The sequence below is a fragment of the Alligator mississippiensis genome, chromosome 13, assembly GCF_030867095.1.
Source record: "Alligator mississippiensis isolate rAllMis1 chromosome 13, rAllMis1, whole genome shotgun sequence".
Lineage (NCBI taxonomy): Eukaryota > Metazoa > Chordata > Crocodylia > Alligatoridae > Alligator > Alligator mississippiensis.
Genome location: NC_081836.1, coordinates 38,363,290 through 38,380,995, shown reverse-complemented (window position 1 = coordinate 38,380,995; position 17,706 = coordinate 38,363,290). Strand labels below are relative to the sequence as shown.

Below are 17,706 nucleotides of genomic sequence, written 5' to 3'. Positions count from 1 at the left end.
ACTCTATTCTGCACTGGTGAGGCCACATCTGGAGTACTACGTCCAGTTTTGGAACCCCTCCCCCCTCCACCATACAGAAAGTATGCGGACAAGTTGAGAGTCCAGTAGAGGGCAATTAAAATGGTTAGGGAGCTGGGGCACATGCCTTCTAAAAAGAGGCTGAGGGGGCTGGGCTTATTTAGTCTGGAGAAGAGAAGACTGAAGGGAGATTTGATAGCAGCGTTCAACTATCTGAAGGGTGGTTCAGAAGAGGATGGAGCTAGACTGTTTTCAGTGGTGGCAGATGACAGAACAAAGAGCAATGGTCTCAAGCTGCAGCAAGGGAGGTTTAGGTTGGATATTAAGAAACATTCTGACTAGGAAGGTGGTGAAGCACTGGAATGGATTACCTAGCGAGGTTGTGGAATCTTCCCCTTGGAGATTTTTTAGGCCTGGCTTGACAAAGCCCTGACTGGAATGATATAGTTGGAGATGTTCCTGTTTTGAGCAGGAAGTTGTACAAGATGACCTCCTGAGGTCCCTTCCAACCCTAATTTTCTATTATTCTATGGAAAAGGAAGCATATTAGTTTCACCGAGCTCCCCAGCATCTGTATACATTGGGCCCTTCAGCAGGATTTTTTGGAACTTTTATCCCAAGCTGATTCAATCACCTATTGGATAAAAGCACCAAAAAGCCCAGCTGAAGTATGTAATCTATGCAGACGCTGAGCAATCCAGGTCAAACTAACGTGATGCCTCTTCTCATCATGCACTGTGGTAGGTGCGGGGGTGTACCAAGCAGAAAGTAATGTGCTGGGTTTTTTTTCACATCTGTAAGTAACAGATGGACCCCAGCAAGCCATCTACACTCCAGTCTGGGTGAGCCAAGCCAAAGGAGCAGAGGCAGGCCCATGGGATATTCAAATCAATGGAAGGGCAGCCAAGCTCAGAGTTCAGTGGGAATATATAAAATCATTTTCAGTCACCTGTGAGCTTGTTCTAGCAACTGACACAAAAGAAGCTTGTTTTGTGGGAAGAGCTTTAGAGAACACTGCTCTATCACTAGCTGGACCCTGTTTGGACATGTCAGCTCTTGCAGACATAAACAAGACCCCCCAAATCGTGCTTTACTTTAAACTCAGTGCCTTCCCATGCCAAGCCCTATGCATGCCCAGAAGAGGCATGCACCTTAGTTGGACCAGGCTCACCCGACATCTGTAGAGATCAGGGCTTTTGTGCGGCTTTTTTGGTGCTTTCATCGAATAACTGATTGAATCAGCTTTAGCTAGAGAAGCCAAAACCCCCCTGCTGAAATGCCCAATCTATATAGATGCTGCAGAGCTGGGTCAAAGTAATGCGCTGCTTCCTCTGGTAAAGTACTTTTTGGTTTTTTTACATCTGCAAGCTGCCATCATGTACAGGGGTAGTGCCACAGAGAACCATTTAGGTCACAACTACAGACCGTTTTTTAGGACCACTTATAATCAATCAAATCATCTACTCTGCAAACACCTTTTCTAACAGTCATGGTAACTACTGAAAACGGCAAGAAGTAGAAGTTTTACACTACCCCAAAGGAGCTGGGAACTCAGCTTTTCTAGTGTATCAAGTATCATGTTTAATTGCAGACATTTTTAAGCAGTTAACTGCTACAAACCATGCCAGAAACATAGTGAGGGAAAAATAAAATAGAACATCTATACATACCATATCCAATCGCTCTTTAGAGAGTTGTATTTTTCTAGCCCTACCCACTGAACTCAGAATCCTAACTGTCCTACACATGTGTATGAAGATATTGCACCTTTATAATTTTCAGACCTTCAGTCTAGCAATTTTTTTTTTAGGCACAGCAATGGAACCTATGGCCCCTTTTCATTTTCAACTTCAGAAAGATAACATTTTTTCTAGATTAAAAGCTTTCCTTGCCTGGTCTTTGCCTCTACAGCAATGTTTCCCATAAGCATTTTTAAAAATGGTTCATTTTAGCATGAAGCAATACTCAATTACTGTTTTTTTCTGTGTTTGGATTAGAATCCCCATGTTTCAGGAGTCATTATTACAGTAAAAATATTTCTTTTAAGAAATAGTCACTAAAGCTTTTTTTACTATTGTTTTTATATTACAATAGGGCCTCCTAGTGGTTTAAACGAAGAAAGCTATTCTTTGTTAAGGAGTTAGCTTAATACAAATGAAATAACAATGTTACTTCATCCTGAAAAACGTTCCTATTACCATTTTAATTTTTCTTAAATTGCATATTATACGACCTGTGGACCTTGAGAGCGGGAATTTGCAAATTCCAAAACGTAAAAATAAAGAAACAATAAAAAGTACCTGACATGATGTTTGTTCTGTTAGCTCGAGACAATTCAGTTTAGGACTTGCTGGCTTTGAAACAGTTTTGTTAAGCATAGATTTCTGTTTTTCATTTACTTTATCTGTAAACAAAATGCAAGTTTTAAATACAACTTTACCTATATAATCGACCTGAATTAAAGACATTACTTCATTTCTGTTTACTTTATTTGCATATATACATGTGTCAACCCACAGATTTGAAAAGCCAACCAGTGTGCTAGACATCTCCGTTCCTACAACTGCTTGTTATTAACTTTTCCTTTCATCTAAGATAATAACATTTGGAGAAAACAACAACAACAACCAGGAAAGACGTGTTGCTGTAAGGAGAAAACAGATACTATTCAGTGAACTTTAGATACTGATAAAAAGGTTTTTTTAGTATCATAAAATTGCTTCTGCAGATGGACCTGAGCAAAAGAGGAAAGCATTAGCAGTCTTCAGGAAAGAAAATGAAAGAGGCATAATTTAAAAAGAGCATCTGAGTTGTCTCCAAAGACAAGAGCTGAGTAAAAGCTATGGCACAATAATGCTTTAATAGTCTCTCAAGCAAAAATTAAAAATATACCTTGGCCCTACATATCTTGGATTTAGGTCAATATGATAATTCAAACTTAAGATGACCCCCATGAGTAATTAGATTCTATACAAAGAAAAAGTATAAATTTGTTATAATTTTCCATGCATATAATCTATTGTTTGATGGGATGGTTTAGTTGAGGATGATCCTGCCTTGAGCAGGGGCTAGACTAGATGACCATATGCGTTCTCTTTCAGCTTTACTTTCCTAAGGTTACTACTAGAGTGGAGAGATAAAGATACATTTTCCTTTTAAGAAATAGGTACAATTTCCAAATCAGCAAAAGTATTTTTCTTTCAAATAAAGTAATTTATACATACGCCTATATTTTAGTTTGATTTTCATCATCCCTACAAACAAGAAATCATTTCCTCCCTCACCTTTATTAGAGCGGTGCTTTTCTTCTTCCGTTAGATCAATCACGGAGACTTTTGGTTTTTTTTCTGCAATCTGTAAAAAGAGTGTCAATTCCAATTAAATTATTTCTACAATGGTAGAATCTTAAATTCTAGCATAAATGCTATTAAAGTTCAGGAATGAAAGTGTGTTTGGTAGCTTATATTTTTTAAACAAAACTTTTCTCATGTAAGTGAAAGACAGCAGAACTAACCACTGTGCATCTGTAGAAACTCTGGCAATTAGAAACATATTGCATAGACCTTAACAGATAACCGAAAGAGTCAACCAAGTAACAACACCATCTATATATATATAGATATATATATAAAAGCACTAGATATCCCAACACAAAAAACTCTTGCCTCTGTATAGAGATGTGGGCGCAAAATTTTCTAGTGCTTTATTTTTCCGTGGGAAATTTTCCATTTCTAAAAATTCATTGTTTCATAAAATTAGTTAGTCTCAATGAATGGATGCCAATACAATATTAGGCAAGCTTGGCAGTTTCAAAGTTGTAATTAATGTTTTTCAGGTGATTATCCCTATGAAGTGAGAGAGAGAGAGTATCATATATGTTTTATTGATTTGTAAACAGGAGGGTAAAAACACTCTCATAATAATCTAAACCAAAAATCAAGTTATGAATTCATTTAATTGGCTATGCAGGTCAAATCAGAACCAAAGCTAAAATTCTTATTTCATCTCAGGCTGCAAGTGAAAGCAAAACCAAATCTAAAACTGTGATTAATTTTTGTTTCACTTTCAGTTCAGCAAACACACAGAGCAGTGTCTCATTTCTTTTCTGGAGCTGGGGGAGTTGGAAGTGTTTGCCTAAGAACTCTTAGTTTTTTAGTGCTTTTGGTTTCAAGTAGTCATTATAATGCCTACTCAAAAAAAAACCAACTAGTGTGTGGTGGCATCATTTTAGTGAAGTTCAAGCCACTGAAGGAAGGAAGAAAGTTGGTAGATGTAAATATTATGGGCAGGAGTATGCTAACAACACAACAAGAATGAAGAAACATTTAATAAACACGTAGAAACTGTCCTGAAAGAGTACAAGCCATATACAGAAAGCTAATACAACAAAGTGGTGGAACAACATTATCTGAGAAAAGTCTACTTCAGGAATCCTATGCAAGTAAACAAATTAATATGTTAAACAACAGACAGTATAGACTAGCATCTTGTATTTTTTTAAAACAATTTTAAAAGTTGTTAATGCAACTCTGGATTATTATTTATTTAAAATTTGTGCATCCTGCTTTTCTGCTTGCATGAAGCACCCAATGGCTTAGGCTTAACAATAATTCTTTTTAAAATTACATAATAGATAAATAATTAACTATTTCAACCCAGCAGAGTGAGCTTAGTCCTCTGGCCAATGGCAGAGGCCAGACTACACTTCCCTTTGGGTCTGCAGTCCCAGGGCAACCGAGTAGCATGCTGAGCAGCAGAATGTTCTTTCTGGCATGGAGGGGGGAAGCAAGTTCACTGCCACTTCTTCTGATGGATGAGGCCAGACTAGAATAGGCTAAAATAAAAATCTTTTCCCCCTTTTGTTGCAGGAACTTGGTAGCTCAAGTGAAATAGCAGATTTGCAAAAAATGGAATATGAAAATGTTGAGCTGTCAGGTCTGGGGGAAGAAGCAGCAGGATCCTCACTTTCAAGATCACTGTCACCCAATATATGATCCACCACGAGTAGCTGTTCAAGACAGTCAAGCTTTTTATCAAGCTTTGTGGACAAAATGTCAAAAGAAGATCAAGAAAAAACAGAAGAGACATTAGCTCAAGCTATATTTTCAAGTTGTACACCTCTTTCCATAACTGAAAATCAATACTGGAAGGAACATTACAAAGTAATTTGCCCATCATATAAATTACCGTCATGTTATCACTTATCACATTCTCTCTTAGACAGAAAGCATGACAGAGTTCAAACAATGCTTATTCAAAGGCTTGGTCGAGCAGAATCACTGACTCTGATGTCAGATGGATGGACTGATATATACAAGGAAATCCTTTACTGAACATTACTTTGGCAACACCTGAACCAATATTTCTGAAAGCAATTGCTATCAAATCTTCCCATCATACAGGTGAATACATAGCCAAATTACTGAGTGAAGAGATTGAAAGTGCAGGCCCTCCAGGGTACAAGCCCTTGTAACTGATCATGCAAGTAACATGAAAGCTGTATGGCAAATATTAAAGGCAAAGTAACCTAATTTAATTGTATTTGGCTGTCTTGCTCATGGGTTGAATCTTCTGGCAAGTAAGTGTGAATACAGGTAAGTCTGTATTCACATATTGGCAAACTGCAAAGCGATTGTGAAGGTATTCAACGATCATCATGTTGCTAATCAGACTTTGAAGAAATTACAGAAAGAGAGCAGGGGAAGAAAAGTGCACTTTTATTGCCAGGAGAAACTAGATGGGGCTTGCTACAAAGTGTTCACATAGTTTGCTGTGCACAACAAACTATTTGCACTGTGCTTCAACAGATGACACAATATCCCAGATTATTTCCATGAACATTCAGAAGCAGATTCTCAACAACGATGTGGTTTTGGTTCGAGTTCAAGGAGCATTCAATTTGCTACTACCAGTTTCAGTGCCTAGCAAGAAACTTGAAGGAGATGCACCATGCCTTTCAAATATTCCAGCTGAATTGAGCTTTTGCCTTCTTCACCTTCTTCATTTGAGTTTTGCTCTCACCCAGTTCATCTGGCAGCAAACCTTTTGGATCATCAACACAGAGGACAACATTTATCAGAAGATAAATTATCTACTGCTCTTGATGCAACTATGGAAGTAGCTAAGAATGTCCTCAACATAGACGAAATACTCGTGATGACAGACATTGCTGAGTACCACACAGAAGAAAAACTTTGGAGCAAAGACTTCATTTGGCAGGCAGAAGAGAATATGTCTCTTTTCACATGGTATAAGTGATACTCTAACACCCAACTGTTGTTCAGCATTGCTCTAAAGATCCTAAGAGTTCTACCAACAGCAGCTTCTTGTGAACAGAACTGGAAGGCTTTCAGCTCAATCAAGACAAAAAAAAGGAACAGATTAACAAATGAGCGCACCGCTAAATTTGTTTCTATTTCTCAAAATCTATTGCTTCTGGAGAATCAGTCAGAAACACAATTAGTGAAGAAGAGGCAGTGTGATAAGTTGCCCTTGCCAAAAGACTCATTGGTAAAACCATCCTTTAGTGAAAGAGAATGTGGTTCAAGTAGTTCTGACTCAGATTTGCCTCAATCTGATTCTGAAATGGAACTAATAAATAGTGCAAGTGATTCTGCAGATAGTGACAGTGAAACTGGAGGTGCCATAATGACCTCAGTGGAAGAGAGTTAAAGTCGGTTGATGTAAATGAGTGGACAACTACGGCATACCATGCAGTTATTTGGATGTACTAAAATTAGTGTGTCAACAGTTTTCAGTGCCTTCATTTTTTTCTTAAATTTAAATAAAGAATGTAAGGGAAGTACATGCTATTGTGTACTGTCTTTACATTTTTACAAGTATTGCAATTCAAATAATTTCTTTCCACATAAAGCTTTGAATTTTGTTGAATATAACATTTAAACTACATTAAGTGTGATGTATTTAATTTTTTTCCTAATCAAATATTTCAGTTCAAATACTTCTGGCTATTGGGACATAAAATTAACATGGGGGTACATTTTTAGTTTTGTTTACTAAATGTAAGTCAAATAAACATGCTAAATCAGATCACGCTCTATTTAGGGCATTGTAACATTTTCTGGAAAATTTTCCAATTCACAATTTTCCAGAAAACACATCTCTGCCTCCGTAAGAAGAGAATCATACCAAGACAGCTTTTCTTTCATTTCCTTCAATGTAGGCATGGTTTAAAATGAGATTTCAAATTAAGAGCATCTTCTGATGCCAAAAACTATCTATAAATTTATTTTTGGGATTAAAACAAATAAATTCCTTTTTGTTTAGGAAAAGTAGAATTGTTTGGTACTTTTATTAATTATAATAATTCAATTAATTAACCTGAAGTCTGATTGAATTTGTGATGGGAATCAAAAACCCATCAATCAGACTATCTCTTGAATACTACAGCACCAACATTTCCTTTTTAGACACTATGATCAATATTCAGAATGGTAAAATACAAACCAACATAAAAGAAGAAACCCTTGGACCAACATACATATTACACAAAACCAGCAACCACCCTAAACACACCAAGAAAGCTATAATACACAGCCAAGCCCTCCAATACCACCAAATTTGAACTGAGAATACCCAGGACCATCACCTCGCTCACCTCAAAAGGGCTTTCATCCTCCAGAGAGAGAGAGACTGTACTTTTGAAAGAGCTACCCAGATACCATATGAAGAATTACTGCAGTACAAAAAGAAAATCCCCACAAATTGCCCACAGTTATTTATGACATACCATCCTTCCCTGGAACCTGTACGGAAAATCTTCAATCAATTGCAACCCACACTAGAAGAAGACCTGATTCTTAAACAGATCTTTCAAGAACCACCCATCTTAGCTTTCAAACAAACACTGAGACTCGCTAACCTCATCACCAGAAGCAAACTTCCTATGGCCCAAAGCACACCGAATGGATCCAGACCATACCAGGACAAAAAATCTAAAACCTGCCAAGACATCTCTACCACTTCCACCCATAATAACTACACCCCACAACAGAACCATCATCATTCCTAGATCTTACACCTGCACTTCCAGAAATGTAATACATCTCATCCAGTGCACCAAATGCCCTGATGAAAAATATGTAGAAGAAATCAAACAACAACTGTGTACCAGAATGAGAGAACACTGAAAACCTATCAAAGACAAAAATACCTAATTACCTGTGGATGCACACTTCTCATAAGATAATCACTTTCGTTCCAATCTCTCCATTCAATTCCTCAAAGAAAATTTACAAAACCCCTTTTGTAGACGAGCCTACGAACTTCATTTCATAAATTTAGTGGATATAAAAAATCATGGACTAAATATAGAGGTTGGATTTATGACACATTATAACCTGCCTGTATTTTACCAGCTGCATTCTTCTATCACCAGTTCAACACTTCCCCTCCCCCTGCCACCTGTCTCACACCTATCATCTTCCACCACTCTGATCCACACTATCATGCATTTGCATTTTCACAGACCTGCATTTTGCTCCTGTTCTACCCAGAAGATGACACAATTCACCAGCACACTGTCTGTATGCCTGAAGAAGGGTGTTTGCAACCAAAAGCTTGCAAAGAACAATTCTTCCTAGTATTTAGTTGGTCTAATAAGAGATATCATGTCTACCCAAAGAACCATGTCTGCATAATTCAATGAATGAGCTTAAGGACTTTTTAAAACACTTATTTAGAACCATTTTAAATAAAATGTTATTACAAGTTGATCTTAACTGCATATCTTTCCTCCTATAATTTTATGCAATTGCTTTGTGTTGCGCTACTGCTGTTTGCCTTAGTATGCTGCAGGAAGTAAAAACAGTTTTTTAAACTTACCAGCTTCTCTCTATTTCCTTGGACAGTATTAGACTACATAGAGGTAGGCATATACCAAAAATCAGATAACCCACATATACTAGTTCTTGCACTTTTAGAGGGTTTTTTTTCTAGTGGTAGAAATGTTGTTCAAAGTGATAGGAAATCTTGCAAGGAACATTTGTATAGATTCAGATTAAAAAAAAAAATCAGAGCGTTCTGGACATAGACTTTCTTAAAAAAACCTAAAACAAACGAAAAACCCATATATATCACTTTCCACGACTAAAAGTTCACAACCACAAGCTTTATCTACATAAATGTATTTAGATTGGCTTATGCAAATGGAAATTCGAACAGCAAAGAAGTTATATAATATTTTTAACAGTTTTCTGGAGGGTCAAACAAATTCTAGAGATCCAACATAAATTAAAAAAGAAGTACTAGTGCAGAGTATCCGAATACCTATATAAAGCATCTTAAGTGTTTAATTAAGTGTACTAACTACGTAGTTCAGCCTTACAAAGGGAAGGAATGACTTTAGACTAGAAAATGAAGTGAATCATTTTTATATGCATATATATCAGTAACTGAAGTACTAGTCTTTAGGAAAAGTTCTTTTCTTTTCTGTTCTTTAATTAAAATCCAGGGCTGCTTGCAGACATGGGGAAAACAATAAAAACTTTAAACTCTGCATGCTCCTGCACGGAGCCCAGCACATGCCCAGAAAAGGCAGTGTGTTAGCTGCACCTTGCTTTCCCAGCGTCTGTAGGAATCAGGGCTTTAGTGAGACTTTTTGGCGCTTAGCTAATAGCTGACTGAATCAACTTTAGCTAAAGCACCAAAAAGCTCTGCTGAAATGCCCAATCTAAATAGATACTGCAGGGCCAGGTTAAAGTAATGTTCTACTGCTTCTGGTAGAGCACTCCCGCCCCAGGAATTAGTTAGTGCCCTGGAAGTCTTCTTTATAGTCTACAGGGTCTTCAAGGATCAAGGATGATCACTCCCACGGGTCAAGTAAAGGGTTGTAAATGAGTCCATTGATGATTAAGAAGGCTGATCATAAGAGCTGCAGACTCTGGCAAATGCCACAGGTGGTGGTTAAAGGGAAGGTCAGGCCATGGATTTCTTCATCTTGTTTCCTTTCCTTCTGTTTGTTGTTTTTCTGTCTCCAGGGTGAGATGGTTTTCCCCAAAGTAAGATGTACCTTCTCTCACAAGGTGTTGCCATGTAGCCCTGTCCTGACCTATTTTTTCCCAGTTTCTGGTGTCAACGACAAACTTCTTAATTCTTTCCTTGAGGGTGTTCTTGAACCATTTCTTCTGGCCCCTTCATGTCCTTTGCCTTGGCTGAGTTGGGAATATAGCAGTTGTTTCGGTAAACATATATCAGGCATGCACACATACATAGTGCCCTGTTCATCATATCTTATGTTGAGTAATCAACACTTCCATACTGGTGGTGTTGGCATTGGTGAGGACATTGGCAATTGTGTGACAATCCTCCCACTTCATTCCCAGGATCTTCCGGAGGTAGCGCTAGTGATGTCATTCCAAGCTTTTCAGGTGGTCCCTGTAGGTCACCCAAGCATCAGAGCCATAGAGGAGAGTTGGGATCACCACAGCTTTATATAGTAGGAGCTCTGTTCGAGTCCTGATATTGTGATTCTTGAACACAAGATGATACAGTCTGCCAAAGGCAGAGCTGGCACATGAGATCGTATGCTGGATCTTCTTGTTGATGTCAGCCTTCCAACATGGCTGTCAAGGTATGCAAAGTTTTCACCATTCTCCACCTCCTGTTCATCAATAAGGATTTTTGCCAGGGGAGTTGATTAGCCTAGAGCAGGCTGGTGAGGCACCTTTGGCTTTTTTAACATTAACTGTCAGTCCCAGGCACTGGTATGCTTGAGAAGTAGTTAAGGGCTGTTTGCAGGTCCTCCTCTGTATGTGCAATGACAGCACAATTATTGGTGTACTAAAGTTTCACAATTGAGGCCAAAGTAGCTTTGGTTTTGGCAAATAACAAATATTTGTTTTGGGGTGTAGGCAGGGGAGATTGAAAAGATTCCCTTTCATCCTGTACTCAATGCTGATACCATGTGGCAGACGGTCACAGATACGCATCTTGATGACCACAAGAAAGATGGAAAACAAAATTGGTGAAATAACATGGCCCTGCTTGATGCCAGTTTGAATGGCAAAGGGCTCTGTAGTGGAGCCACTGCATAGGATGGAGGCAGTTATCTGGTCATGAAGGAGTATTAGAATGGTAATTAATTTCCCTGGGTAGCCAAACTTCGATCTTCCATAGAGCCTCTTGATTAACAGAGTTGAAGGCTTTGCTCAAATCAATAAAGGCCATTATACAGCTCCTAGTGTTCTTGGCATTTTTCCTGGATCTGCTGGACTACAAAAGTCATGTTCATAGTGCCTCTCGGTGGTCTAAAGCCACACTGAGGCTTGGGAAGGATTTCCATGGCAAGAAGGAACAAGTCAATTCAGCAGAAATTGAGCAAGGACTTTCCAAGCAATGGAGAGGAGGATGATACACATCAATAGTTTCCAGTCTGACTTCTCTCCATTTTTAAGAATCGTGACAATATTGGCATTTCTTAGGTCAGCAGAAATATCCTCAGTGCTCCAGATTTAAAAAAAAAACTGTGTGTGGAACATGTTGGTTATTGTTTCCCCACCAACTTTGAAGACCTTAGCTGGTATGCCACCAGGGCCAGGTACTTTGCTGTTCTTCAATCTGTCTTAATCACCTGGTGGATGACTTCAGAGGTTGGTGGACTGGCAAGTGCTTCCCTCACTGGATGCTGCAAGATGGATTCAATGGTCTCAGTCACCACTGATTCTTGCTTCAGGAGCTTTTGGTAGTGCTCCTTCCAGCTGTTTTTCATGGATTTGTTTTTGAGGAGTGTAGTGTTGTCTTCAGATCTAAGCAGGGTGTGTCTGCAAGAGCCTGGTCCATACACAGCCTTGGTTGCACTGAAGAAGCTCTGCATGTCATGACCGTCAACAAATTGTTGGATTTCGGTCAAACCAGTCCTGATGGCATTGGGTGATAAAGCCAACTGATTCCGTGCAAGCATCTTGGATGGTCTCCTTTAGAGCTTGCCAATCTTCCTCAACACAAGTACTATCATTTTCAATCCAAAAACTGGCAAGTTTCTTGCTGAGATATGTTTGGAGGGCTTCATGGTGTCCATGGGTCTGAAGGCATTTGATGCTCTACTGTCTTCGGACTGATTTGGGTTGCACGTTCAATGTTTAACACAACCCTAATAGACATGATTGATTTCACTAAACAATGATCAATACTGCAGTCATTGACTTCTCTCATAATTCACGTGATATGAATGTCTTTTAGAGAACAATCTTACAATGGCATAGCTGAGGACATGCCATTATTTCAAGTGGGGGTATTGCCATGTTGTTTTGTACCTATCATGTTGTCTAAAGGTAGAGTTAGTAAAGACAAGGTCATGCTCTACACACATTTACCGAGTAAGAGGATGCCACTGGAATTGGCCTTCCCCACTCCTCCCTTCCTAATAGTGCCCTTCCACCATTTAAGGAAGTATGGGCTGGATGGACTGTAACGTGGATAGAAAACTGGCTGAAGCATTGGGCTCAGAGAGTAGTAATCAAAGGTTCAATGTCTAGTTGGCAGCTGGTAACAAGTGGAGCGCCCCAGGGGTTGGTCCTGGGGGCTATTTTTGTTCAATGTCTTCATCAACAACCTGGAAGATAGCATAGAATGCACACTCAGTGAGTCTGCAGATGACACCAAGCTGGGGGGAGTAGTATATACACTGGAGGGTAGGACTAGGATTCAGAGGGATCTAGACAAATTAGAGGACTGGGCCAAAAGAAATCTTACAAGGTTCAGCAAGGACATGTGCAATGTCCTGCACTTAGGACAGAAAAATCCCATGTACCAGTACAGGCTGGGGGCTGAGTGGCTGGGCAGCAGTTCTGCAGAAAAGGACCTGGGGGTTACAGTGGATAGTAAGTTGAATATGAGCCAGCAGTATGCCCTTGTTGCCAAGAAGGCTAACAGCATACTGGGCTGCATTGATAGGTGTGTTGCCAGTAGGTCAAGGGAAGTGATTATTCCCGTCTATTCAGCACTGGTGAGGCCACTGTGTTTAGTTTTGGGCCCCCACTACAGAAAGGATATGACAATTGGAGAGAGAGTCAAGTGGAGGGTGAGAAAAATTGTGAGGGGCTGAAGGACGTGACTTATGAAGAAAGACTGAGGTAACTGGGTTTATTTAGTTTAGAGGAGACCAAGAGGGGACTTAGATTCATAGACTGTAGAGTCGGAAGGGACCACAACGGAACATCGTGTCCGACACCCTGCCCCTGGCAGGAAAGAGGACCGAGGTCAGATGACCCCAACCAGGTGACTATCTAGCCTCCTCCTGAAGACTAAGTAGATGACCTCCTGGTCACTTCCAACCCTAACTTTCTATGATTCCACATGGTAAAGTACAAGCAACTCTCTCATTGAAATCTCCAAGGAAAATGAACTTATTCTCTTTTGGGATAATAGTCAAGATTTTATAGAGGTCAGCATAAAACTGTTCTTTTTGTTCTTCCTCGGCATTGAGTGTTGGGGCGTATACACCGTTGATGGTAGCAAATGAATTGTTGGTCAGTTGGATGTGGAAAGTCATGACCCGGCTAGACACAGCCTTGGCTGGGATGATCTAGTTGCTTTGAGCAGGGGTTGGACTAGATGACCTCCTGAGCTCCCTTCCAACCCTAGTTTTTTATGATTCTATGAGGTGCTTGTTAATGTTGTCATGACCCAGAGGTCTGATTTTTTTGTGTGTGCGCTTCGGCACTAAGAATTATCCCCGTGGGTATACCGCTTCGTTGTACGGAGGAGTTCTGCTGCGCAGAGAACCCGCATGCAGGGAAGTTTTCCCGCCACTTTGCAGGGATCTTTGCAGGGTGCATTTCCTTTGCAGCACAGAAATGCATGGTGCAAAGGTTTCCCGCTCGTCGTATGCAAATTCGTGCCCCGCAATTGTCTAGTTCTAAATTATTCACACGTGGCGGCTGGCGATTGGCCTGCTAGCCGTATAAGAGGCTTGAGCAGTTTCCGCCCAAGCCGAAGAGGACTCCGCATCCATCTCGTGGGGACTCTGGGTGTGCGCGGCAGGGTAATAGAAACCCTGTGTGTCGCTCAGAGGAGTTTGGCGGCCTGATCCACCGCCCACCTCTTCCCGTCCTCGAACGGAGCCTACTATAGGACGTAACGACGAGTTTAATGCGCGCTTGTCCTGGACATCCGGAGTTTGTCTGCGTGGAGCCTAGCAACCTCCACGTGATTGTTCATGTTCTGTCTGCATGGAGCCTTGCAACCTCCACGTGTGTTCGTGTTTTCTGTTGTAACCGCAACTCAAGCAAGTTCTCAGCCTACACCACGACCATCTCGGTGTAAGTAAAATAATCTTAAAATCAACCGTTACGTGTCTGTGCCTAATTCTAGCTCGGCGCCCGCCCTCTCCGACCCGGCCTGCCCGGGCTGCTGGCCACAGTCCGCGTGCAGAGCGACGTAAGCGACCCGGGGTCAGACCCGGCGCGCACATGGCGACGAGGATGGGATCGGGATCTCCGCGACCCATGATGGGATCGGAATCACCGCGACCCATGATGGGATCCGGCGAAATCCTCGCCGCGCACATGGCGACGAGGATGAGCTCAGGAGAGGGCTCGCTAGAGTTAGAATTAGTTGAGAACTGCCCTTGGAGAAGTGGGAGACGCAGCGTAGCAAGCGTCGGAGAACTGGAGGCGCACCTCGCATACCACCAGGCGGGCGGAACGGGCTGGAGATGTGTCCGTGGACACCTTTTGTTAAGGGGAGAAGAGGGAACTCCAGAAGTCGGAGCCCTGGAAGGGAAAGAGATAAATCTTCACCCCGCGGCGTTCGGGTGTATCATGGGCGATGAGCGGGTCCTGTATAGGCCCCTCGAAGCTGTGACCCTTGCTGAAGTCGACCCGGCGAGCGCAGTAAGCCCGACCCCCACCCGGAAGTGTGTCCGTTGCTCACGGTGTGCCCGAGAGATGGGAGAGACGATGCCAATCGGCTGGTTTTCCCCGTGTATGGTGGTGCCTAGACTGAGAGGTCGTGAGCGTCCGTCCGAGCTCCGCGAAGACCCGGAGACGGAGGACCGCGCTGTAGATGAGAGAGTGGTCCTACGATACGACAAGGGGGGAAAAATGAACACAGCTTTTCAAACTATGGCTGATTTAATGACTGAAACTTTAAGTTTAAAGACCCAGCTGCATATGGCCGTCCGAGCAGTCGGAGAAGCGGTTGAGAAAGGGGATCTTGAAAGGCCTCGACAAGATGGCGCCGAGCAGAGGGAAGACCGCGTGGAGAAGCCGGAAGTGAGGGATGGAGCTTCGGGAGAGCCCGCGAGGGTTCGGCCGGTGACTCCGCCCAGCGACGCAGTGTCGGTTCCGCCGACCACGCCCCTTTGCCGAAGGGAGGGGGAGTCGAGCAGAGGAGTGCATCCGCCCCTCCCGCCTGAGACAGCAACGACTCCCACTGTAACAATAACTGCAGCTCCGACAGAAACAGCAACAGCAACGACAACTCATGAAGAAATCGATCAGCCTGCAGTATCAAGCAGCCCAGTCATCGGTCCGCAGAATGCAGTTCAAGCTACCACCTATTACGCTCGTTCCAGAGCCGAACTGCAGAATTTGTGTAGAGAATCCAGGATCCGATCCGACGAAACTCTGGCTGCGTGGTTGGGACGTCTGGTCGTGGAACTTGGGTCCAACCTCCTGGACCAGGAAGAAGCAAGCTTCTTGGTGAGACAAGCTTCATGGAGTAGGGAACATGTCACCGACATCGACATGGTGGCGTTTAGCGTCCATTGGCCTATTCCGATTCCAGCACTTGTGGCAGGAGTGATTGAACAGAAGGCCCACGCATGGCACGACAACCGACCAGAACACACCGGTGCAGAACAGCTTGTACTGGCTATTATCGGAGTTTCATACTGTGCCTGGAACCCAAGAGAATGCACGTTGGGACTAACACCGCTCCAACGAATGCGACCGTGGCCTCATCGTCACCTGCGAGACCCTGGAACCGTTCCAGTGACTCTTAACAGCATAGATAGTTGCCCTAAAGTTTACGGGCAAAGAAACATCGTGGTTCTGCGAATTGTGCTGAACCCACTGGTCGATCATCCTGTGAGTAGTCTCCTTCATCAGTTGTCAAGACTACGCGTCCTAACGGAGCCAAGACTATCCAGTGATCGGGAGTGTCAATGCCCGACTGAGGCTCAGAACATGAAACACCGTGAATCCGAGCGTCCAGTATTACGCCAGAGAACACAGGAGGAGAGATACATGTTTGGATACCTCCTGCAGCATTCTGGACTTAATAAGAGACAGCTTCGGATTTTAGGAGACGCGGGACAATGGCAGCTAGCCTATGAGTTAGGTTTTCACTATCTGGAAGAAGGCGACGATGACTCATCGACGATTTCGTCGAGTTGCTGAGTCGAAAAAGAAAGAGAGCTGTCCAGTATAAAATCGTGTTTATGTATTTGTATTTAATAGTACTGATAAGTTTAATTGACTGCATTATCGTGCGGTCCTGTGTGATTTTATAGATAGTATTGAATAACCATTTTAAGAGAGTTCTTTTACAGATCTGGGATTCGGAGTGCGTGGTGGAGAGAGGCCTCGAGAGGGACAACATCACCGAGAGGAACGAGGGCCTGACGCGCGATTCCACCATGACGCCCACCGAAGTCATGATCATTCAGTTTTTTGTTATGAATGTGATTTTATGTATATGTGTGTGTGCCGGCTATTATTTGATTTGATCCCTTGAGGACAAACTTTTATTGTTGACTGATTTTGTTTTTGCTCGTTTAGTTTCGCGAACCATTGACAGAGCTATGAATAACCCGGATGATAGGTTTGAAATATAATTCTATTGTGCCTTCAGCAAGGGGGGATGTCATGACCCAGAGGTCTGATTTTTTTTGTGTGTGCGCTTCGGCACTAAGAATTATCCCCGTGGGTATACTGCTTCGTTGTACGGAGGAGTTCTACTGCGCAGAGAACCCGCGTGCAGGGAAGTTTTCCCGCCACTTTGCAGGGATCTTTGCAGGGTGCATTTCCTTTGCAGCACAGAAATGCATGGTGCAAAGGTTTCCCGCTCGTCGTATGCAAATTCGTGCCCCGCAATTGTCTAGTTCTAAATTATTCACACGTGGCGGCTGGCGATTGGCCTGCTAGCCGTATAAGAGGCTTGAGCAGTTTCCGCCCAAGCCGAAGAGGACTCCGCATCCATCTCGTGGGGACTCTGGGTGTGCGCGGCAGGGTAATAGAAACCCTGTGTGTCGCTCAGAGGAGTTTGGCGGCCTGATCCACCGCCCACCTCTTCCCGTCCTCGAACGGAGCCTACTATAGGACGTAACGACGAGTTTAATGCGCGCTTGTCCTGGACATCCGGAGTTTGTCTGCGTGGAGCCTAGCAACCTCCACGTGATTGTTCATGTTCTGTCTGCGTGGAGCCTTGCAACCTCCACGTGTGTTCGTGTTTTCTGTTGTAACCGCAACTCAAGCAAGTTCTCAGCCTACACCACGACCATCTCGGTGTAAGTAAAATAATCTTAAAATCAACCGTTACGTGTCTGTGCCTAATTCTAGCTCGGCGCCCGCCCTCTCCGACCCGGCCTGCCCGGGCTGCTGGCCACAGTCCGCGTGCAGAGCGACGTAAGCGACCCGGGGTCAGACCCAGTGCGCACAAATGTCAATAGGGAATTTGATCATGGTTTATGTTTAGGTCACCTCTTCTAGCCCGCTCCATAGGCTG

At 42.6% G+C, this 17,706-nt stretch overlaps 1 protein-coding gene across 4 annotated transcripts in view; it reads right to left on the bottom strand.

Moving 5' to 3' along the window:
• Positions 1 to 17,706, bottom strand: part of ATF7IP2 (activating transcription factor 7 interacting protein 2) — a 63,396-nt gene that overhangs the window by 7,256 nt on the left and 38,434 nt on the right. For all 4 annotated transcript variants that reach the window (XM_019494762.2, XM_059716732.1, XM_019494761.2 and 1 more), the window contains 2 exons: positions 3,303 to 3,372; positions 2,319 to 2,422 (listed from right to left, as the gene is read on the bottom strand). In XM_019494762.2, coding sequence (XP_019350307.1) covers positions 2,319 to 2,422; positions 3,303 to 3,372 — 174 coding nt within the window. The remainder of the gene's footprint in view (positions 1 to 2,318; positions 2,423 to 3,302; positions 3,373 to 17,706) is intronic.